Source organism: Pteropus medius, unplaced genomic scaffold, assembly GCF_902729225.1.
Source record: "Pteropus medius unplaced genomic scaffold, Ma_sr-lr_union100, whole genome shotgun sequence".
Taxonomy (NCBI): Eukaryota; Metazoa; Chordata; class Mammalia; order Chiroptera; family Pteropodidae; genus Pteropus; species Pteropus medius.
The window spans coordinates 3,689,710-3,715,182 of NW_024346065.1; the positions used below are offsets into that span (position 1 = coordinate 3,689,710).

A 25,473-nucleotide genomic window follows, 5' to 3' on the forward strand; every position below is an offset into this window, starting at 1 on the left:
CGGAAGTACCTTTCTAAAAGAGGGGGCGGTGGGGCAATCCGGAAGTGGATGTAATGAAGGGGTGCCACTTGGCGGCCATGGCAGCTATAGTATCAGTGGCTCCGGTTCAAGGCCCAGCGGAGTGGAGTAATATGGGCAACACCGGGTATAGGGCAGAGACAGCTTTGTATCGGCTTCGCTGCTGAACCCCTAAGACCCATCGTTAGAGACTTGCAGGACTCCTTTCCTCATTCTAGACTCGGAGGAGAGTTTGCTGGGACTGGTGGGCTGGTCCCAGCCTGAGGGAGTCACCGGCAGGGTGCCCCAGGGAGCTAGGAGCGCTGGGAGAACGAACAAGTTCGCTTGGGTTTTCCTCCTTTTCCTGCTGCCACCTGGGACGTTGTCTGTGGAGAGAGTGGGCCCTTTGTGCCACCCTCATTCCGACGATTGAAGAAGTCGCTCATTCGCATATTTCCCCCCATGGACTTTGCCCTTCTTTAACTGTTAACCCACCGGAATCCAGTGACTGGCATCTGAAAACCCAGGGGCTGGGACCTAAAACTGCTGAAAGTTCTCTCTGGTGCTAATATCAGCAAAAAAGGGCTGTTTCCAGGTACGTTCAAGATCAAGGTGCCTCGTGAACACATCTGGTGGGGAGGACGAAGGAACTGGAAAGTCCACTTGTTCTCGTGGAATCACGCGTTTAAGAACCTAAGCACCATTTGAAGCCACTGACAATTTGTAGTCTGGTGGTGGTAGTTGAATGAAGGAGGGCAGAATGGATGATTTCATCTCCATTGGTCTGCTGTCTCTGGCTATGTTGGTGGGATGTTACGTGGCTGGAATCATTCCCTTGGCTGTTAATTTCTCGGAGGTAAGAAATTCTCAATTTTCTGTCAGCTGTCAGGATGGCTGCTAGGAAGTAGTGACAGTTTTAAAGGGAGACTGCTTCCACAGTTAATGTCAGAGCTAAAGGTCTTATTAAGGAAGATTGTATTTTAAAAAAAGAAAAAAATGCATAACATTTAATAATAAAAACAAATCTCACATTTAGTGTTAGGATTCTTAACCTGCGGTGGGTGGATCCACTGCAGATCCTGGAGTAATCTAAACTTACCGAAATTGCATATAAAAATTTGAGGCTTTGTGCGTTTTCCTGGGGAGAGACACCATAATATTCTTTTGATTCTCAAAAGTTTCAAGGAATGAAGGTTCCAGGCTGCTAAAAAGAAATATTAGTGGTGAATATTATTTGTTCATCGGAGTTGAAATCAATATAACTTCTCTTTTTGAGGAGATCAAACAGTTTTTTGGAGAAAGATAGTTTTTTTAATTACTGTATCAGAATGAAAAATGCTCATAAAAAAACTTAAATTAGGTTCTTAACTCACATTTCCTTTTAAAGGAGAGCATTAGACTGGATATTTGAAGTTATTTTCAAATCTGGTTAGAAATGAATTTTTTGTTAATATGTTTGACATTTGGTTAATTTGTTTGGTTGTCATTACTTGAACAAACATTAACTAACAGGGAAGAAAGATGAAAGCATTGTTCATGAAGATGCAGATAGGTTCTTCAAGTTGTCATAAAGAATTTACAACATCACAGTGTTCAAAGATTTTGGGAGAAAAACTACTACATGGGTAGAGGGGAACAGGATTTCATGAGTATGCCCTGGAGTTAAGTAGTAAAATAGGCCCTAGTTTCACTGCCAGTCCTGAAAGTGCTTTTAAAGGACAGCGGAGAGTAGAATGTCCTGAAGTAGAAAGGAAAGGTATAGATGAAGTGTGAGGTAGGCCTTGAAGAAACCTGAGGGAAGAGGCATTGCTGGTAAAATAGCCTGTGGTGGGAAAGAAGGTGGGACAAAGCCTTAATGAAAAATAGTAAAGCCCACAGTTAGCTGGAGGAGAGGCTTGAATTGTTGCTGCTCCTTTTCCTTTTCGTTTTTGTACCTGTACCCCTCAGCATCTAATGCTAACATTGAGCTAAAATTTTTGAGCACCTAACTTCATTTTAAAAGCTCAAGGAGGTACAGATGAGGAAACTGAGATTCAGATTGTGTCTGTTTCATGAAGTATGTTAGAATTAAAGCTGTTTTTCTAAATCTAGGTTTTTCTGACTCAGCAATTATTAGCCACTTTGTCCATTGTGGCAAAGGTAGCAAACTGGGAACCCATGTACCAAATCTAGCCCACAGACTGTTTAATTTTACTGTTGTTTTTTGACTATATTGCCTCAAGGCAACATTTAACTACAGCTGAGTAGTGACAGAATGTCGGCTGTCCTCCTAGCTATGTATGAAGCCTACTGGACTCATTTTGGCTACCTGCCTGCCCAGTGCTTTGTGAGCCTGCTGTCTTTCCTCTAACATAAACCATATTTTCTTGTAACTACATTAGAATCGAATTGACATTAATAGGGCTGACATTTGTGGGGTTAAGTTGGTTTGTATATCCAAACTTACTGAGGTAACATCAAAATTGTAATTAATTCAAATAAGAATCCGATAAATCTTATTTCTATAAAAGGCTTAGGACTTTTCCAATTTTAGTATTTTCTCCATCTATCTTGGGTGATTTTTGCAATATGCAGATATATGCTATGACACTGAAAGGAAACGTGTACATGAGTTGTGTAATTAACTAGGCCATTAGTAAAGATAATTGGTATGACGTGTCATTTATGGCTTTCTAAATTTATGGTCATGTGGTCATTTCCAGCTGTAGTTCTTAAAGTGCTAGAAATCCGCATTCATAATATCTACTTATCATGCAGAAGGAACAATGCATTTTGAACTATTAAAATAAAAATGAAAGTTATATGTAACTTAGTCAAAGACATTTTAGAATTTAACTTGTGTTTTCTATCTCCTAGAAATTAAGCATTTTTTCCGTAGGCAAATTATACTATTATTACCAACCAAAGTATCGTGAAACTAGTGAGATGATAAATTTGTAAAAATAAACTTCATTCTTAGGGCCTGGGAAGCACAATTTCTACTTTAGAAAATAGTTCTCCAGATTCCAACATTGACTAAGGTCTAGCTTTTTTTAGAGACTAGTGTTATTATACATAGGAAGACCAATAAACCTAATTTATTTTACAGTTCACTTTTATTTACATGAAAAGGTATGCTTATTATTCATGTTCTTAATCTAGCTGCTGCTTTGTCATGCAATACTTTTTTCTTCAGAATTTCTCAGCAGGAATAAAAGATCAGTAAAGCTGTTAATTATGGTACGATTCGTATTTAGAAATGAGTTAAAATCAAATAGTCCGAAATTGCCGTAGCAGTGGTACATGTACATACCTGTCGTATCTGACCATCAGGAGGTTTATGTGACATTGATTTCTCTGTCATTTTGTCCAACATTCCTTGCCCCCATAGCAGCTTTCCCTGATGTTTTTGTAGCTTCTTCATTGCCTTTTGACCTGGTGACTGTACCTTCATACCTAAATGATTTCTAGAACAAAGAAAAAATCTGACTCTTAAGTACATTTATAAGTAACTGATAATCAAGATGCGCTCCTCTTCAGCATGTGGGAAGGAGAAAAACTAAATTTAAATTTGTAAAGGAGACCAAAGCTTGCTTTACACAGATGAGGTCCTGTCTGGTAAAGGAGTTGTTAATGAGCAGTTTTCTTTGGCTCTAAATGAAAACCTTGCTTACGTAGATTGAGAGCCCACAATTTAACATTACCTAATGTAAACCCAGCTTAGCAAGTGCTCAGATCGATGAATGAATTTAAGATATAAATGATGGCCAAAGTGGGATTTTATATAGATTATCTGAGGGTTATTTACTTGAACATGTCTTCTTTTTGTAACAGAGCTAGTAACAGAGAACAAGCTGTTTGCACCAGAGCTCTGGAGCAAATGACCAGTTTTTGTTTTTTAATTTCCGTTTCATTGCAGACCAAAATATTTGTAAAAATGAAATACTAAGAAAATTAAGTGGAAAAAAAAACATAAAATACAAGCCCAAATGTAGCTTTATTAGATTTAAGAGACATACAATTATTCCTATAATTGTAAAAATCATATTGCTATAAAATTGGTTGAAGCCATTCTCTCAGTTTCGTACTTTTCTTGTTGCAGACCAGTTTGGATTATAATACCACATATTTCATGTGTTAAAATAGTATGCAGATGAAAATAGTATGCAGATTAAAGTAGTGCTACTCTTACTCCATTAAAAAATGTGAGATGATTAATAATGCACTGATTTCAAAAGGAACTGTCAAATATAGATGGTGTAGTTCAAAATCAGTCACTACTTGAGCAAGTTATATAATATTCAACTCTTTTCTGTTAAATGACCTTATAGGATTGTTGTGAAGATGTAATGAAGTAATGCAAACAGAGGGCCCAACGCTGTATCTAGAACATAATAAATACTTTAGAAAACATTAAGGATTAGTTTATGTACTGATCATGAAAACTTTTTAAGGTTTTCATTTTTATAACTTTGTTCTAAATTATAAATTTAAAACCTTTTATTTTGGAACGGACTTCTAATAATGGATAAGTCCATGGAAACTTCTCAGCTATTTGTTTAGAATTCTTAAGGTCTTGTTGTGGGGAGCGGGGTGTTGGCATTCCTGTTCACCATGGATGTTCCGTTCGGAGAAGCCAGCTCTTTTCCTCTAGTTTCCTTGCCTTACAGTACTTTTCTTAGTATTTAACTTGCTTTTTCTTATAATACTTATTCTCAGTTTAAGCTTTGTTTTGTTTTTCATGTGTTAAAGTTAGTTTTGTGTCTAATTATATTAACTGACTCATTCATAATAAATACCTTTGGGGCTTTGAGTTTCTACCAAATCAAAGATTTGTCTAAAGAACACATCTGTTCAGTATGCTTTTTCTCTGACAGTTCTTTTTGAAATAGATTTGACACAGTTGCATTTTTAAGAACTTTTGCATTGTCTGGTGTATTAACCTTTTATTCTCTTATGGTAATATAATAGATTTTACTCTTGTTTGGAATTTTATTTCTAAATTCTGACATTTTAAACTTTGCATTCTCCATAATTTACCCATATCTAGAAAGCAATCAGTAACTGTCTTTCCTCACATTGTTGTCTTATAAGGTTATTGCCTCATAAGTATCTTTGCTTGATAAAACTAAGTTTTGATTAAATAAAATCTCAATACAATATGATTCAATATTATTTTCCTGAAAAACTTTCTTTTCTCTAGGAAATTATATGAATAAACATCATGTAAACTTATGTGCACAATAATATTCATAATAGTTATTGCTTATTTCAATCCTGTGTACCAGGCACTGATGTGCATTATCTGATTTAAACCCTCATGATGAGACTGTGAGATGGATATTGTTAAACCTCACTTTACACATGAGCACACTCAGGCTTGGAGAGGTCACAAACACTTGGTAGAGGTGGAATTTGAAACTCAGTTTGATTATCAGTTCAAAGCACCTGATCATTAGATAATGTATGTTTTTTTTCAATGAGCACTGTGTAAGGAAGGAATGAAATGGATCTAAATTGGCACCTTTAGCTCCCCAAATTAGGAATATCCTTAATATCACTAACATTTTACCTTCCACATCTCAAGCCCGTGCTTAGTCAGTGCAGCAGAAGTGAAACTACAGAGGTAAACAATCTCCAAGTATTGTTGAAACCTATAAGAACTGAATATGTCTTACATGCCCTTTAAATGAACACTTTCCTAATTGGAAGCTAAAGCAGTTCCTGTTTTGAACTATCCAAGATTAATTTCACACTTTATGTGTTCATAGTTTAGTCCGTTCTAAATTGTGCTTTTCAAGAATTGACATACTTTTTGAGGGAAGAAGGCCTGAAATGGATTCAGGACAGTCTTAACCTTTCCTCTAATTTAGATGTGAGACTATTGAATGATAATAAGGTTGAAGACCCTATGTAGCCAATTTTGGAATTCTAGATAACAAGTAGTAATGCTGAGTGTAAGTGTAGGTATTTCTTAAAACCTATGATGGAATTCTCGCAATCTTAGTCCTCCTTGAATACTAAAATTCAATGTCTAATTTTATTGAAATAAGATAGAAATAAGTATCAGTTGTTCTGGAAATTCTTCTGCCCCGATTACATGGAGTTTTAAGTGACAGGGTCTTGGGGTTAACTACTAGACAGTTATATCAAACTATTGCAAATCCTTTGTTTATCTGGGGGTCAATTTTCTGTTAACCAAAAAATTTTACCATAGTTTCTGCATCTTGTATGTTCCTTTCGATAATTCTTTGTTCGACAAAGGCAAATTGAGGAAAGAAAGGTGCTAAAAGCAAAAATCAAACAGTGAAATGGGTTTTACGGAGAAACAGTTTAGCATAATGCTTAAGAATAAAAGATTCTGGAGCTAGACTACATAAGTTCAGGTCGTGGCTGTGCCATTTGCTGACTGCGTGAGCCTCGGGAAATTATTTGAATTTTCTGTGTTTCTGTTGTAAAGTGGGGATAACAGAACTACCTGCCTCATAGGACTGAATTAATATTTGTAAAGTGATTATAGCAGAACATGCTTGGCATTGTAAGTACTTAATAAATATTAGTTATTATAATAGGGATGAAAGAGAAGAATATTGATAGCACCTCTCGTGTAAAACTTGTCCATCCAGAAACCTCATTAATCTAAAGGGCCAGAAAAGTCTCAGATTAGCTAAACAGACAGCCTGAAGAGCAAGTGTTTTACTTGCTCTCTACTGTCCTTGGCACTTACTCGCTCCTCTGTATCTTTTTATGTAGTTTTAGTAGGCTAGTATGCCAGTCATCAATTATTGCTTCTTAGCTCCACATTCACTCTCCATTGACTACTCTGCAAAGATAGATCTGGGCCCTTTTAATATTTTTCCTTTGCCAACTGGCACAGTGTTGAGCTTTGTCAATAGAGGCTACTGGAGAGAACTTGTGAGAGGTTTTCTTTTTTTTGGTCCTGGCATGCTTGCTAAGCAGGCTCCTAGACAACTTCTCTGGCTCTAATTCTTGTAGCATGGGCAGCTTCCCTAGTACAGGCTCCTGCAGCAAATGTGGCTTCTCCAGCTTCCAGCTAGGCTTCTCCAGTGCAGAGCTCCTGCACCCCAGGTGACTTTTCAAGCCCCAAACTCCGATTGAATTTACAGTTCTCTGGCACCCAGCTGTCAGTAGTTCCCCCTAGCACCGCCCTTGGGTGGTTTTTATGAGTCTTTCCAGTAAGAAGACACTTTCCCATGAACAGCTTTCCCCGACACCCTAGAGTGCAGATTCCCAGCAAGTTCCACCAGCCTGGCACCACAAGCACTTTTCTGTCTGTGATATTGTGATTTATAATAAATACATATTTGGTCTTCATCCCTGGTTCTGGCATGGAGCATCTAAAACTCTTGGAATTTCTTAAATGAGCAAAGGCAGAAAGGTGTCTTTTGTTATGTTAACGAAGTGACATTTAGAAAGCCCTTAGGTAGCCTAAGGATAGGGGGCTGGTTGCCAAGCAAACCAATCAGATGATTGGAGGGTTGAAACTTTCAGTCCCATGGGGGATGGGAGACAGGCTGAAGGTTGACTCAATCGCCAATGGCCAGTGATTTAATCAATTTGCCTATGTAATGAAGCCTCCATAAAAACCCCAAAAGTATAGTGTTCTGAGAACTTTCAGATTGATGAACACATGGAGAGCCTGGGAGAACATACCTGGAGAGGACATGGAAGCTCCATTCCCTTTCCCAGTACCTTGCCCTATGCATCTCTTCCATCTGGCTGTTCCTGAGTTATATCTTCTTATAATAAACTGGTCATCTAGTAAATAAAATGTTTCTCTGAGTTGTGAGCCATTCTAGCAGATTAATCGAGTCCAAGGAGAGAGGGTTGTTGGAACCTCCAATGGGTAGCCAGTTGGTTAGAAGCACAGGTGACAGACATCCTGGATTTTGATTGGCATCTAAAGTGGGGGGACTTGGGTAGTCTTATAAGATTGAGCCCTTACCCTGTGGGATCTGACACTGTCTCTCGGTTTATAGTGTTAGAATTGAGTTGAAGCATAGGACAACCAGCTGGTGTCCCAGCATTACTTAGTGTGGAGAAACACACCCCTAGCATACACATTGGAATGGGTCCTAGAACCTTTCACTGCTGTTCATTGAACCCTGGACATGCCCTCCCCAGCAGGGTTTGTATCTCAGCCCTGGTAGTACCTCTTCTTTGAGCATTCTTACCTGGATCCTAGGGTAGTCACTGCTCCTTTTATTTGCTACTCTTATATTCCTTAGAGTTCTCTCTTACTAGCTAATTTCTCAATACTCCAGCCCTGTTATACTTATTCTTTATATTAAACTTTCCCTGTCCAAATTACTTTATTCCCTGTTCAAATTACTTTACTATTTCTCTTTCTTGAATGGCCCCTGACTAATACAGCTAGGTAATGAGTCATAAAATCAAATAACTACTGAGGCTGAACAATGAGTCAGGCCTGGAGTAAGATAAAACAGTTCAAGTTTTATATCAAGATATGTGGCAGCTGACCATCAGTGTCAGTGCCTGGTAGTCTTTAGGGCATATGAGAACTGTGGTCAACTGAAGAACATGTGCCATTTGATGACACCAGCCCTGGTGATGTCAAATCTTCCTGCTTTTCAGAAGTTAGAAATACAGATTCTTGTATGAAATCTTATGAATTTTACGTTTGGCTACTCATTCAGATATTATTATTATCACCGTGTGGGTCAAACAACTCATGTTTGTGACTTGCCAGTCTAGAACCTCTGGGCTGGACTATCTGGTTTCTAAGCACTTTGAAAACTAGAAAAGAGAAGACTAGAAGTGGTAGGGGAACAAGCAGAGGAGATATATCACAACATGACAACAAGGGGGAGACTGAAAAACATTTCAAATTATTATAAAACCTCAAAGTGCAGTTATTTAGAGCCACTTAATAACGGGGAAAATCTCTTCACGTTGGGGGCATTGTGCTCTCTGACTTGACCACAGTACAATGTTTAATAATAATAGCTACACTGTCAACTTGTGTGTCAAGTTCTCTGTTGCTTTTAACAATAACTTTGAAAGGGAAGAATTCTTGTCCTGTTTATAGATGAGGAAATTGAGCCTGAAAGTTTACTAAGTTCAAAGCCATTATTTATATAGCCTCTAATTAAATGAGTATTTTTTTTGAAGCCTGACTATATAGTACATACTCTTTGTGGAAAATTTAGAAAATATGATAATGTATAAAAGAATAAAATCATCTCTTATCTCACTGTCCAGTGAGAATCATGAGTAACATTTTTGTTTTTCTATTCTTTTTTTCCTATTTGTTTGCATTTTTAATATGGTTGGTTATGTGGTATATATATAATTTTACATTTTACATTTTACTTGGTAATATAAGCATTTTCCTTTATTGTTATTAGAAACATGTTCTAAACATTTTTTAAATGCTTTCATTACATTTGGTTATTTTATGTATAGAAATTCTTATTATGTATTTGTTTTCAAGTTTTTGCCACAGTAGTGTTGAATGAATATTTTTGTGTCTGATGTTATGCCCATATTTCATATTATTTCCACAGGGGTAGAACGACAGGATCAGAGGGCATAAATGTTCTTAAGAAGGTTCTCAGTCTATATTACCAGTTTTTTTAATGCTTTTTTTCCAAAAAAATGCAAATGACACTATTCTCACAAACACTGAGTACTATCGTTAACTTTTAAAACTTTGCTAATTTGATAGAGAAAATGTATTTTCATTATTTTAATTTTCTCCATTCAGTTGAACTTCTTATATATTAATAATATTTATTGGTAATGTTTCCCCAGGTTTTTTTCCCAATAGGTTTTTGTTTTTATAGTCACATCGAACAATCTTATGGAGTTTCCATTTTTGTTTAGTTCTTTTATAGTTAGAAAGGACTCCTGTACAAAAAGAAAAACAAATTAGTCTTGTTTTCTAAGATTGGAGGAGGTGACATTAGTAAAGTATTGCTTGTTATTACCTCTGTCAAATGAATTAGGAAAGGGGAAGCCTGTATGCCACTGGCAAAATGGCAGATAGCATCGTTCACGGGATACTGATGATGTTAAAGATAAGCGATAATGACAATTTGTGCTAAGTGTGCTGATATCTCACTCCTGCATGATAGTGGTAGTAGTTGTCATTGTTGCATCTCCTTACAAGAGGACACAACTTGCTCAGGGTCTCACAGCAGCTGCTGTGAGGCAGGGCGCTTTCTGGCATCTTGTCTCAATTATAACGATTTAAAGAACAGAGTTCACAGTTGAGTTTCTTTCATTAGGTTTGTATGAATACGGAGAAAGCCTTTGTTGCTTGAACAGGAGTTACTCTGTACCCTATATTTCATCTCTTCAGTGCCTAGAGCTTTGAAGGGATTAGTTTTATAAGAAGAGATGCATCTTTAATTTTTTTTTAAGAAACTGTAGTTGATGACTTCAGTACTAAAATGCGCCTGGTACAATGCGGGTTACTATTTTCAGTATTTAAAGTTTTAAAAATTGTTGGCTTATATTTAGTTGAACCACACAATTTATTCTATGAGCAAGAAAAGAAAAACCATTTAACTACTTTGGTCTATGCCAGGAAAATTAAATTGACTTCAACACTTTGCACTGATAGTTAATGGCATTGAGTACAAGCTGTTGTTCTAATTAATATGTCTGGTCAATCCTTTGGCTCAGTCAGGGTACAGCTGTGAAACTGTAAAATGAGATAACATAAAACCAATAGCATTCCATAGTTCATGTCTCTCTTGGGCAAATATTTCACTTCTCTGGCAGAAATAATCCCTTCGGAAACTCACTTTTCATCTTGAACTACACTTGGAATTTGTAGTTCTTCCTTCAAATATACCCTTTTAATGATTTACCATAAGCAAAGGAGAGAACCTGTCAGCATTTTAACTTTGACATATACATAAGAGATCGAACTCCAAGTTATTAAGTTGTGTCAAAGAATACAGCTATACAGGTAACATGGAGCCACCTCTCTAAGGTTTAAAATAAATTGGGTTGCAGCTCACATCATTTAGATGGTTAAGAAATTTTTAAAAAATAAAAATTAAAGCAACAGCCCATGACAATGATGCTTATTTTTTTGACTAATTCTTTTTTTCGTCAAAAGTGTTGTCTCTGTAGGTTACCTCTGTGAGGTTAGTAGACATTTTCCAAGCTGATCAAAGCTATATAGGATAAAAATCTTCTATGTTGCTTTGCCGAAGTTTGAAATGGTGACTGAACAAGGTTTTGAGCTCCTTGGGGAAAAAATAGATATCATTTAAGATATTTGCATTAATGAGACAAATGACAGTATTGCCTCACATTTACTATAATGAAATCCTATTAATTCTAAATCAATTAACTACTGAAAATTCTGATATAATTACACTTATAAAGAATATGTTATGCTTATTTCCCAGCACAAGTATTCTAAAGAGGTTCCACTACATTCGTACACTTGTTGTTGATATTAGGGCCTGTGAAGTGGTGGGTACCAAGTCCCTAGTTCCTTGCATAGTGCTGGGCATTTATTTATTCTTTCAGTATATATTTAGGATGAATCTTTTCTGTGCCAGCTACTGTCCTATAAACTGCAGGTTCAGCAATAAATGAAAAACATAAATCTGCCTACACAGAAGGGGTTACAGAGACATACAAATACAGTGTTCAGTGGATGTTTAACTTCATTTAGTAAATAAAAGTGCTTTACTTAATTTCGAGATGAACTGAAAACATAATTAATTTATGAAAACATAATAAGTAATTTTAGCTCACGTTGTCTTTCCTCCAAGGAAATATTACAAAGCTAGATCAGCCACTCAGGTTTACCTTTCTAATATCTTCCTACAATTCTCAAATTCTTTGTTTCTGAAATTTTTTATGGTATTCTAACACAGAGCGCATGCTTACACTGTAGATCAGAGTTTTCCATGCTTTTGGGTTTTACAGGCCAGTAATATTTTTGAAATTAGGGAGAATTGATAGAGGATTGCTTGCTTTTAGTTTTGCCATTTAAGGACACTAACAAATACTATTGTCACCATCATTTTTTAAAAAGAAAGGATTTTTTAAGACCAAAAGGGGGCAAGACATAATCTCGGACTAAAGGATAGTCCCGACCTTAAAGAAATAAAACCTTATGTAAAGCACATTACATAGTCCTTATTTCTCTTATTTTGCCATGAACCTTTAGAAACTATCACTAGAGAACAGCTATAACTAATTATAATTTTGGTTTTCCTCTTGATATTTCTAAGGGATTCTGCTAAGTCGCACTATTTAAAGAGTTTGTATGATTGAATATATCTTTTTTCAGAGATCACTTTTATATGATGCAATGTATGTGTTGTGCCATGTGATGGACATTGTTGTGGGATATACAGGGCAGCAGAGTGCAATGTCAAATCTAATCATGCCTCTGCCACTAAGTAGCCTAGCTGTGTGATCATGGGTACATCATTTCTCATCTTTGGTCTTTTGAGTCTCCATCTATATATTGAGAAAGGATCATTTCTTACCTTTTCTTCCACTTCTTAAATTTGGATTCTATGTTGATAACTTTGGTTGCTAATATCCCTTTTTTAAAAGTATGTGTCTAAAGATTAATAAAAATTTTTACTGTCTAAAAATTTGGACCAAGCTCCTATTCATATTCTTTCAGCTGAGAGCATTTTATTGTTCACATATGATTAACAAAGAGTGTAATTTCATGACTATGTGCTTTAAAGACTTACTTCAATTTTTTTGTAATGACATTAGCTGCACATAGAGATTCAACTATTTTCTAGCTAGCTAGGGCCTTTGGGAAATTCTTATAAAATCTGTTGTAATAGATAATATTCAGCAATTTGGTCCATGTAAATAATGAATGAAATTATAGATTTAAAAAGTTGGAGTGCCTTTTAGTACTTTGCTCTGACTCTGGTTTCAAGGAGCTGCTATGAAGAAGCTTTGTTAAAATTGAATAGTTCTAAAATGAATCTTTCAGAGGTTCTAGCTGAGAAAATTTCTACCCAGGTAATTTTTAAAATAAATATGTCATTTTGTAGAGTAAAAGGTATAGATCTTAAGACAGTTTGATGAATTTTGACAAAGGTATAGAGATGTAACTCACATCCCAATCAAGATTTAGAAGATTTCTATCATCCCAATAAAATAACGTGGTGCCTCTTTTCAAGTAATTTCCTCTGCCACTGCATTCTCCCACTCACCCCTCCTGCCACTGTTCTGATTTCTGTTGACGTAGATTAGTTTGGCCAGCCTTTAAACTTCATATAAATGGATTCACGCAGTCTGTACTCTTTTTGTGTAAGGTTTCTTTCATTCAAACGTGGATAATGTTTTTGAAAGTCATTCATGTTTCTGTACGTCTCAGTAACATTTCTTTTTGTTACTAAGTAGTATTCCATTGTATCAGTACACCACACTTTGTTTATCCACTCTCCTATTGATGGACATGTGATCCAGATTGTGACTATTATTAATAAAGCAAGTTTTTTTGTGGACATATATTTTCATTTCTCATGGTAAACAGCCAAAAGTGGAATTGCTGGTTTAACTTTATAAGAGACTGTCAGTTTTCCAAAGTAGTACCATTTTATGCTCCCACCAGCAATGCATGAGAGTTCCAGTTGCTCTGTATCCTTGTCATCATTTAGTGTTGTCAGTCTTTTTAATTTTAGCCATTCTGGTGTGTATGAAGAGGTATCTCATTGTAGTTTACATTTGCATTTTCCTGATGACTAAATGATGTTGAGCACCTTTTCATGGGCTTATTGGCCATTCAGAAATCTTTTGTGAAGTATCTGTTCTACATTTTACCCATTTAAAATTTTTTTTGTCTCTTACTAAGTCATACACGTTTTTTATATTTCAAATACAAGCCCTTTGACAGTGTCTTAGGTTCAGTTTCCCAGGAAACAGACGCTGAGAAGATTTGCATGCAGGAAGTTTATTGGGGAGTGCTCTTGGGAAGAACAAGTATGAATGAATGAGAAGGATTAAGCAGTTGGAGGTGAACTAATTCAGTTGCAGTAGAGGCCTCAGCTCACTACACAGCAGGCTCTGAAGCTGGATGACCTTTCAGAGATATCCTATTGAGGCAAGGGCACAGGGCTTTGTACCTCCCTCCACACAACCCAGTGGACTAGTCAGTGGATGTGGATTGTTCTGAGAGAGGAGATATAACGTTAGGTTAGTTCCTTCCCTTTGGCCCAAGGTCACTTCTTCAGAGGGATTTAGCTGTGAGCCCTCAGTGGGCTACACTACTAGCAGCTGGGGAAAGAGATGTCTCTGACCTGATGGGGGCTGAATTGTTATCACAGATAAATGTATTGTGGATGTTTTCTTCCTGGATGTAGCTTGTCTGTTCATTTTCTTAATGGATCAGCAAGCAATTTAAATTCAGTTGTTCAATTTTTTCTCTTATGGTTTGTGTTTTTGTGTCCTTGCTAAGAAATTTTGCCAACTCAAGATTGCAAAGATATTTTACATTTTCTAGAAGCTTTTGAGTTTTAGGTTTTATCTTTAGGTGTGTAATCCATCAAGTTAATTTTTGCATATGGTATGAGCTACCACCCAAGTAATTTTTGAGGGCCATCAGCTCCTTCTTTTTTAAATACATCCTCACTTCTCATCTTCCCTTAATTTGCAAAGCAGGGGCATCTTCCATATCCATTTCCTAGAGTAGGGCATTGTCAAAATGCGGATGGGACAATTTTCTAGCAATTTGCCCATTAGTTTGAATTGTGGAGTTCTGAAACCAAATCTTTAAAATGAAATCGTATCCTCAGTCCAGTTCCATTTTACCATTATTTTTGTCCTTACTTAGGTGTAAAACTTTACATTCATGAATTTTAAAAAAAAAAAAAGGTGACATTTATGACTTGATTAGAGAAAATGACGAAAAGATTAAGTCATTATCCTATCACCTACACAGAACAGAGCTGTTTCTCCATCTTGTGTTCGCCATGCTCTCACAATCTGTCTCAAATGAATGCTGTGATTAGCAGCACTTTGGTGAGTTTAATAACTTAGAAAAGACAAAGACTCTTAGAATAGTTCAGTATTAATTATTAAAATAGTAACACCAGCTGTTTGGTGTCATTTTTCTGAAATGCTTCAATCACTTTCTCCTGTTTCCTCATATATACTCACAAGATATAGAAATAGTCTTATTTTATAGAAAAGTTGAGGTACTGAGTTGTTAACCAGTTTGGACATGGAGTCAGTTCTATCTCTCAAGCCAGTGCCCCAACCACTGGGTGTATTCAGAATACTCTTGGTTTGTAAGTAGCTAATAATGCTCATCTTAAATGTATGAAGGGCTAACCTGGCCTGTGTGCTCAGATTGTGGGAATTTCCCATTTGCTGTATGGCAAGTATTAGTTGGTGCTGATATTACAGCTGTAGTTCCCTTGTTTTCAGTAGAGACACAATAAGCTATAGATCTCTTCCTTCTTCCCAAACCAGGAGGGGTTAATATTTCCACCAGGCTTTTGGCTAAGAAACCATTTTCCCATAGAGACTGTGTGTGTGTGTGTGCATGTGTATATATTTCCCCAGCCTCATAGGTACAAGTTCATTAGTATATCAGAGGTAATACAGCCACTATTATTTTTGCTAATCTCATGACAGAAACTAAAACATAAAAATGAAGTATATGATATACCATTAAATTACTGAAACTTTTTTATAAGCAGTGTACGTAATTACCCCTTGTGGTTTTTAAGATTTTTTTTTTTTTTCATACTGTTAAGAGTCTTAGAAGCCATATAGGGTACACCACTGCTTTAAGAAATTTTGAAATGTAATCCTTTATATCTTGTATGTCAGGAGACAGTCCCTCAGATAAATCTGGGTAAAAAGAAAAAAAATATAATTAAGTTGAATTAAAACCGTAGATCATTTATGGCATTGATTACGAGAATGGTTTTACAGATGTAACTCAATACTCAAGTTGTATACATTAAATATCTGCAGCTTTTTGTATGTCAGTCATACCTCAGTAAAGCTGTTTTAAAAAAACCCATGGAACATTTTAGTATTGAACTAAACACATTTTTTTAATTGTATGAATAATATATGTTCATTTTAGATAAATTTTGATGCTTTATAAATTACATTTATAAATTATATATTATACATTATGTTTATAAATTATAAAGTAAGAAATTTGTTAATGTTTAATTTATACCTGTATTTATATGTATATTTTTTATTAAAGTATGATTATCAAAAAACAAAAACCATGTTGTCTGCCACCAACTTTTTCCTCATAGCAGTATATTATGACTTTCTATATCGTAATTTTTAATAGCTGAGTATTGTGGTACTGTGATGAAGTATCATAGTTTATTCAGTCAGTCTTTCTTGGACATTTAGTTTATTTTCGGGTTCGCACTCTTAATAAGTGCAGAGGTCATTTTTGCATAGTTCTTTCTTTCTCAGAGTGAATTTCTAGAAGTGAAATTGTTGGATCAAAGGATTTACATTTTTGAGACTTTAAATTTCCAAATTGTAGTCCAGATAGGTTGCAGCAATTCACATTCTTTCTGGTGTTAAACAAGTATGCTTATTTCTCCCTATCATGGATAAGTTTTCCCGCATCATTGCCAATCTGGTAAATATAAAAATGGCGTCTGCTTGTTTTAATTTGCATTACTTATTCATGAAGCTCACCCTTTTTCATATTTACTGGCCATTATAGATATTGGTCTCACAAATGAGTGGCTCACAGTCTGCATTACAGATAACTTCTGAAACTTTCTCCCATTCATTCATCAATCTTTTAAACATTTTTTTATGTTTTCTTTCCAGGAGCGACTAAAGCTGGTGACTGTTTTGGGTGCTGGCCTTCTCTGTGGAACTGCATTGGCAGTCATCGTGCCTGAAGGAGTACATGCACTTTATGAAGATATTCTTGAGGGTGAGAAAGAGAAGGGCCTTCTTTGAGTTATGTTATTGACATAGAAAGTTGAAAAGTTAAGCTTAATGGTATTTTTTATAACAGTTCATTTTGTGATTTGAATGCTCCAATTCATGAATACCACTTAAGATTTATTTGCAATAGTACATAGATTCCAATCTTTTAAAGTATGACAGTCCTTTTTTTATGCCCAGTCAAACTTCCCAAATCCTATATGATGGTGATTATATTTTTAGTGTTTTTTAATTGAAAAAATGTAGATATACAATTTGGATTTCAGGGTTTTGTTTTTTGTTTTTTGTTTTTTTTTTATAATAAACTTTGTAGATAATTGGTAAGGACCCCTGCAGTAAAGATTAACTGAAAAACTAAAGAGGCCTCTCCTGATCTTAATAACAACAAAGAGAACAGTATCGCTGTATAAGAGTAAATGCTGGGTGGTCAGCTTGGTTCACTTACCTGCTAAATAATTTGGTCCTTCACACCAGCTTGAAAGCATACTTGATTCAGATTTGTGACTCAGTAAAATCAGATTACTACTTGTCATGAAACTTCACAGATACTTGTGAAGGCTTGAAACTACAGCTGTTAAATTGGTGGCTGAATCTTCAAGTGCCAAGAGTCTACTGGACTTTAAGAATAGTAAAGAGGTATGAGCCTTCCAAATTTTTTATTAAATCCAATAGAATAAATAGTTTTTCAGCAATCAGTTGAGGAAGAAACCTATGTCCTTTATCCAGAATGATGATGCTCTTATGTCTGGTGTATAAATATGGGCATAATGGTAAAGAGTGAGGATTGAGGGGATCTTAATGCAAAATAGGACAGAGGCTGAGGATTGGTCAGCTTTAGGGGATAAAAATAATAAATCAGGAGCCATAGAGTAGTGGTTTCTATTCTTTTTTGATCATATTAGGAAAAAAGATATACATGTACTATTTTACTGATTTACTATGTACATTATAAAACGCATGCCTACAATGGAAAAATTTGAAATACGTGATTTAAAGTAAATGTGTATCAATCAGTATTTTCTTTCTTATCTCAGTGGATCATCTTGAATTTTTCTGGGTATGATTTTTCTACTATAGAGATCACTATCCTAGTATACTAGGAAACATTCAGACCATGACTAAATAGACAATTAAATTTTGTTTCTTGGCTTTGTAACTAAGAAAGAATTATGGGTGGAAGTTGTTTCCTAAACTTGTCTAATAATAAGTTACTTGAGGGAGGGCTGCATTTTAAAAATTTCATTTCCTGATCCCTAACCTAGATTACAGAAGCAGAGTTTCTAGAGAGAAGTTCTGAGAATATCTATTTTTAACACATTGCCAGGTAATTCGTATTAGACAAGTTTGGGAATCACCGAGATAGAGAAAAGAAGTACTTATGGTGTACTTTTTTTGTTTGTTTATAACATTTTTATTGAGATATAATTCTTATACCATATTTTAGTTATAGTTTTAAAGTTAAATTTAGCTGCTGTGTGTTAGATTGTATTCCTTTATTTTCAGTTCTTCTGGATTTTGGCACAAAATACTATCGTAGAGTCATTTGAAAATAGATACAATGTGCTTTATAAACCTGCTTCTCCAAAAATAAGCATTCCATTCTCTTTAACTTTTTGTGATAGATTAATCTCCAGCCCTAAGCCATCATTTAAAATTTATTTTATTATTTATGTATGTTACATTCACTTTTTTTGGTGTACGGCTCTATGAGTGTTGACAAATGCATTGACCATATTTGTGTTAGTCTATTTCTGGACTCTATTTTATTCCATTGATCTGTATGTCTCTCCTTTGCCAATATTACATTGTCTTGAAGTCTGTATTTTATAGCAAACCTTGGAATCAGATAGTGGAACCCTTCTAACTTGATGATTTTTTTCACAATTGTTTTGTTTAAACTAGTTCCTTTTTTCTTTTTATAAAAATTTTGGTATGACCTCGTTAATATCTACAAAAAAATGCTGAGATTCTGATTGAGATTGAGATGAATCTGTAGATTAATTTGGGGAGAATTGACACCTTAAGAATATTGTGGTTTTCTAATCCGTGAACACAATGGATCCTTTAGCTCTTCTTTGATTTCTTTCATCAGTGTTGTAGTTTTTAGGATACAGATATTTTGTTAGAGTTTACCTAAGTATTTCATGTTTTCAGTGCAATTGTAAATGACATTTTTTTTTAATTTAAATTTTCAGTATTCTAGTATTCATAAATTTGCTAAACTTATTAGGTATAGCGTTTTTGTATATTCTTTGAGATTTGCTACATAAATAATCATGTCATCTGTGAAGAGAGACAGTTTAATGTTTTCCTTTCCAATATGCTTTTTCTTTCCTATTGCACTGACTGCACCATCCAGTATGAGTTTGATTAGAAATGAAAGTGGACAGTCTTGTGTTGTTCTCATTCAATCTTTTACCATTAAGTCTAATGCCTACAGTGATGTCAGATGCACGTTTTTATAGATTCTCTTTTCAAGTTGAGGAAGTTTTCTTCTGTTCCTAGTTTGCTGAGAGTTTTTTGGTTTTTTTTTTTTATCTTGAATGAATGTTGTCAAATGCTTTTTTTACTCTAGTAATGTGGTGAATTACAGTGATTTTCAAATGGTTGAACTAGACTTGCATATACCACCCTCTCCAACCCACCCCCTGGCTGTTGTGGATTTTCATTTTTGTATATTGCCAAACACAGTTTGCTAATACGTTGTTGAGGATTTTTGTATATCTTCATGGGGAATATTAGCCTGTGGTTTTCCTTTCTTACAGTGTACTTTGTGTGGTTTTTGTCATCAGAGTAATGCTGGCCTCTTAGGGTTGGAAAGTGTATGCTCTTATGTATTCTGGAAGAGACTGTATAGAATCAAAATACTTCTTCCTTAAATGTTTGTTAAGATTTACCAGTGGAATTTTCTATATTGGAAGGTTTTTAGCTCTGAATTCCATTCAGGTTACCTACTTCTTGAATGTACTTTGGAAGTTTGCGTCTTTCAAGGAATTGATTCAGTTCTAAGGTGAAGAATTTATGGGCATAAAGTTTATAGTAATCTTTTATTATTCTTTTAGTGTCTGTAGTAATTTCTTATCTTTCATCCTGATATTGATAATTTGTCTTCTCTTTTTAACTTGGTCATTCTGGCTAGAGGGTTGTCAATTTTGTTATTTTTTTTCAAAGAACTGTGTTTGATTTCATTGATTTTTTTTCCTATTGATTTTTCTGCTTTCTATTTATTGATTTCTGCTCTTTATTATTTTCTTCTTTTTGCTTTCTTTAGGCTTTATTTGCTATTTTACAAGATTCTTTATGCGGAAGCTTATTGATTTGAGATCTTCTTTTCTAGTATAAGCAGTTAATGCTATCAATTTTCCTTTAAGCACTGCTTTAGTTGCATCCCAGGAATTTTGATATATTTTTATCTTCATTTAGTTCAAAATATTTTCTAATTTTCTTTTCAAATTCTTCTTTGACCTATGTGTTATTTGGAGTGTGTTATTTAATTTCCAGTTTTTCCCCAGATTCTTTCTATTACCAATTTCTAGTTTAATTTTATTATGGTCAGAGAACATACTTAGTTTAATTTTTGAATACTTACAAATTTGTAAATGCTTTTTATAATGGTCCAGAATATGATTCATTTTGCTGAATGTTCCATGTGCACTTGATAAGACTGTATATTTTGTTGTTATTTGGTAGAGTGTTCTGTATATGTCAGTTAGATCAAGTTGTTTGATCTTCTATATACCTTGCTACTTGTTCTACTGATTACTGAGATAGAAATATTGAAATCTTCAGGTACGTTTGTGGATTTGTCCATTTCTCCTTTTAGTTTTATTAATTTTTGTTTTATGCATATTGAAGCTCTTTGGTTAGGTGCTATGTCTTATTGATGAATTGACCTTTCCATCATTATGCAATGTCTTTATTCCTGGTAATATTTCTTGTTCTCATGTCTACTTTATCTTTATTAATATAGCCATTCCAGTTTTCTTTTGATCAGTGTTTAAATGCTATATCTTTTTCTATCCTTTCACTTTTAACTTATCTATGTCATTCATTATATGTAAAGTGGTCTTCTTGTAAACAGCATATAGTAGGATCATGTTTTTTTAAATCTCTGTCTTCTAATTAGTGTGTTTAGACCAGGGGTGAGCAAACTTTTTCTGTAAAGCGTCAGATAGTAAATATTTTAGACTTTTTGAGCCATGTGATCTCTGTCAGTACTATTCACCTCTGCCCTTGTAGCCAGGTTCACTGATTCTTTCCTCTGTCATCTCCATTCTGCTATTGAGCCTATCCAGTGAACTTAGTGTTTCAGATATTTTTCAATTCTAAAAGTTCACTTGGTTCCTTTTTATAGTTTCTATTTCTCTCCTGGGGACATCCATTCATTTGAAGTGTGTTTACCTTTACCTCAGAGGGCGTAGTTATAGCTGCTTTAAAGCCTTTTGAGTATTCCAGTATCTCAGTTATTTGGGGTTGGGTTGATTGTCTTTTCCCTTGATGTAATTGGTCATATTTTCCTTTTTCTTTGTATGTCAAGTAATTATGGATTATAGCCTGGAAATTTTGAATATTATAATTTGAGACTCTGGGTCCTCTCAGTCCTCTGGAGAATGTTTATTTCTTTTGTTTAGCTGACAGTTACCCTGATTGGGTTCAGACTGTCAGTTCTGTGTTGCCTTTTTGGGGAATAGTTCCAATTTTAGTTCAGTTTTCAAAGCCTTTGCAATGTTGCTTTGGGTATGTCTTGTCCCACAGAGTTCAGGGGTGAGTCTGGGACTTGTGCCATTTATACACAGTATTAGGGGACCCCATAGCTCTTTAAAGTATTCCTCTCACACCCTCTGGCTCCCAGGGGACCCTTTACTTGGTCCTCTGGCCAGAATAAGTTTCTCTAGGAGTTTTAGCTGTCTGTGTTGTCACTGCATAGTTCCATGTAACTTGGGCTGCCTTCAGGGCAAAGTAACAGGAGAAAAGAGAGAGAACAGAATAACTGGATTTCCCTCCATACTTTTCAGACCACTGGGACCTTTTCCCCAGTTACTGTGGCCAGAAAGGTGAAGTTCTCTTGGGGTTTTAACTGCCTGCATTATTTCCATGGAGTTCTGCAAGTGGATGTGCCTTCAAGTAAGGGCTAGGAAAGAAAGAAAGAGGAGGAAACGAAAAAGGGTGGGGGGCTTCCCTCCACCAACATGTTTCAGTGCCCCCTTTTCCTGGTCCTCTAGCCATAGGACAGGGTTTCTTTTGATGTTTTTGCCGCCCTCTCTCCTCTTGCTATTGTTTACTTTTTGTAGTCCTCAGGTAGTTAGATGTTTTTTGTGTGATCTTAACAGAGTTTTTGTCTGAATCAGTGCATAATTGAGACTATAGTGGATTTATCCACCTAGGCCAGCACCAGAAGTCCCCATCATTCTTTATATAGAGTAAATATTAATACTGTAGTTTATTAAAATTTTTGAGATAGCTCACCTATAATATTAGCCTTTCCAAATTTTCTACATTTCTCATATACTGATGAGTTTAGTCACAATCACTTTAGTTTCTGCAGCTTTATCTTTTCTTCCCCACTTTTTTATCTGTAGATCAAAACTAGCTTTTCTCCAAACTTCAAGAAAGGAGTTTGTTTACATGTTAATACAGCCTGTGGTTTAGTTTTTCTGAGGACCTTGCAATTAAGATAATTAACAGATACTTTTTCAGGGCTCAGTGTACAGTATTAACTACGTGTCCTGACACTTTAATAAGCACTATTAAATACTAGTTAATTTAAAAAGAAACCTCTCACATATTCTTCCATAATTATAGCTCTAAAATCACTGGAATTAGATGATCATCAGCGTTCACGTGAGAAAACTGTCTTTCTATAGAAATAGAAGTTTTAAGAACATAGTTTATTGAGTATTGCAAGTGCTTGTTTACTGTGGAGCTACAATTCGAAACCACCATAATTCTTTGGAACATTAGAATTAATATGCTTAGGAAAGCAGGTTATGGGGTCAAAGACCTAAATATAAATGTGATATATTCATAACTAGACATTCATTGAAACTGTTGACATCAAGAATTGTTCAATATGGATTTCCCACTAACTTCTGCAAGAATGCCACGTATCAGATTCTACAGAGAGGTACAATTACTATCTTATGGCTTTCCTCTGTCATTTTGCTCTACGTTTAAGTAAAAGAGGGTTATAGCTGCTATTATATTTAATTAACTCTTATCCTGTCATTCATTAATAAAAATGGAGCTCTTTAAGACTCTTGTTATACTTTGCTGAAACATGGGTGATAATGGACTAATAAGATCTAGCTCCTCTACCTCTTATTTTGTCTGCCAAAATGTCTGACGTCTGCTTTTCCCCTACATACCCCTTTTCTTTTCCTCCAACATTATTTTATTGCTCAGTATTGTATCTAACCAGATACTCAGGTCAAATATTTAACATAAATGTTTAAAATTGAATCTCCCAAATTAATTCTATTTAATATATAACTATGTTCGGGAACAGCTTGTGAGCCCTTACCACTTATTATATACCATACTGACTAGAGATGAAGGTGACGGTTACAAAACAATATGAATGTACTAATGCCAGAGAATTGTACATTTAAAATGGTTAAAATGGTAAATTTTATGTCATGTATATTTACCACATTAAAAAAAGGCTTTTAAAAAAGTTATGAAAACACATCAAAAATATCAGGAATTAGAAAAATATAAGGAATTAGAAAAATATATAGGTTTTTATTATCTTCAGATGATGTTCTTTGTGCCCCTCAAAAATGGATGTTAAAGAATCAAGGCAGGGTCTAAAATATTACAACAGACTTGTTCAGTTTCTTTGATCAAAGCTAAAAAATGCTTGTTCAATTACATGTCTAGTATGTTAGCCTCTATTCGTGAAACACCGCAAAGGATTCTGGCCTTGAAGCATTTGTTTTGAGTGTCAGATATGTACTAGTAGTATTACTAGGCTAGAGGTCATTTTCTGTAATTCAGAATCTTCCAACAATCATGATAGTTCTAGAACTGAATTTAGACTGCAGGATATGCCTCTATTAAACTAAACTGCTCACTCCCTTTTGGTTTCTAGTTAGTGATTGCTCCTTGATATTTTTTAAAGTTAAAAGTTTTATATTCAGGGGGGAGCGGGGAGTTAGACAGGGTAAAAGAGGTCAAATATGTGGTGACAGAAAGAAATCTTAACTAGGGGAGGTAAACACAGTGTAAATATATATATGCCTTACTGTTAAAGTGTACAGCTGAAACTTAATGGTTTCATTAACCAATGCCACCATTAAAAAATTAATTAATTAAATTTATATTCAGTTTGCACTTTATTTGCAATTTTTATATCAACATAGGTATAAAACTAGATGACTTTGATTGTAATTATTTTCATTGTTACTGTTCTTGAGTCACCTGTTTTCATCAGAATACAACTTATTGTGGTTTCTGATGAGATTGGTATGAATTTCAGAGCCAGAAAGGAGAATTTGGAATATGACTGCTTTCTTGCTTGGTGATTTGCTTCCATTTCCTAGGTTTTGAGAATAATAGGCAGTTAAAAGGTCTGAATGCCAAAAGCAAAAGACACTTGGGAACTTTTTCATCTTGAACTTTAAGGAGTTTATGATTGGCTGGAATACAAAATAGGAAATGGATGATTTTTCAGTAAAGTAAGTAGAGCTTGAAATACAAAAGAATGGAAGCTTCTAAGTGAAAATGTGGGAAAACATATTTTCTCTTTATGGTTCTGCTCTAGGAAAACACCACCAAGTGACTGAAACACAGAATGTGATTGCATCAGACAAAGCAGCAGAAATACCAGTTGCCCATGAATATGAGCGTAGCCATGACCACACACAGCTGCATGCCTACATCGGTGTTTCTCTCGTCTTGGGCTTTGTTTTCATGTTGCTGGTGGATCAGATTGGCAGCTCCCATGTGCATTCTACTGATGGTAAGTGACTCCAGGGCTTTCTGGGCAGTGCAATTAATTTGCAGTTTAGAAAATCACAAATGATTAAATAATTCAGTGTGTGTCACTGGCCTGATTTAGAGCTAAAATTCATAGCCTTCAGCATCCTGTGAACATTTTATTCAGTTGGGGGAGCCAGTGAGCTGTGACATGTGGCACAAGAGAGTGTTTATTGGGTATTATCCTGGTTATCCTAAAGCTATCACATTAAGAGTCTAGGGTAGTAGTTCTTAACCCTTTTTGTGCCATGGAGCCTTTAGGTTGTCTAAAGCCTATGGACCTTTTTTGGAATACGGTTTTTAAATATGGAAAGTATAGTGCATAGGATTACAGAGAAAATCAATTATATTGAAATATAGTTAACAAAACATTAAAACAAATTTGTGGTATAGTAATATATGTCTTTTTTATCAATACATTAAATAATGAGATAATACATTTAAATCATAAGCAAGGTTAAGCTTCATTTTTTAGACATCAGTATGACAGCTACTATTGCTTAGCTTGACTAAGAACGTTCAATTTTGAGATGGGCTTTAACAAGACACCATGAGTGTCAGGTTGAACATCCAGTTCATTTGGGTTTTTGT

The 25,473-nt window shown here is 35.1% G+C and overlaps 1 protein-coding gene and 1 long non-coding RNA gene across 2 annotated transcripts in view; both read left to right on the forward strand.

The window, feature by feature from the left end:
- The first annotated feature begins 9 nt into the window (after positions 1-9).
- The window catches only part of SLC39A9 (solute carrier family 39 member 9), a 36,916-nt gene continuing 11,452 nt past the window's right edge, over positions 10-25,473 (forward strand). Inside the window, exons 1-3 of the mRNA XM_039875354.1 lie at positions 10-853; positions 16,783-16,891; positions 24,668-24,865. Of these exons, the coding sequence (XP_039731288.1) occupies positions 743-853; positions 16,783-16,891; positions 24,668-24,865 (418 nt within the window). The 5' untranslated portion in view covers positions 10-742. The remainder of the gene's footprint in view (positions 854-16,782; positions 16,892-24,667; positions 24,866-25,473) is intronic.
- Positions 17,199-23,030, forward strand: LOC120612793 (uncharacterized). The gene is made up of 2 exons (XR_005655537.1): positions 17,199-17,541; positions 22,938-23,030. It is a non-coding gene; the product is annotated as an uncharacterized LOC120612793 (long non-coding RNA).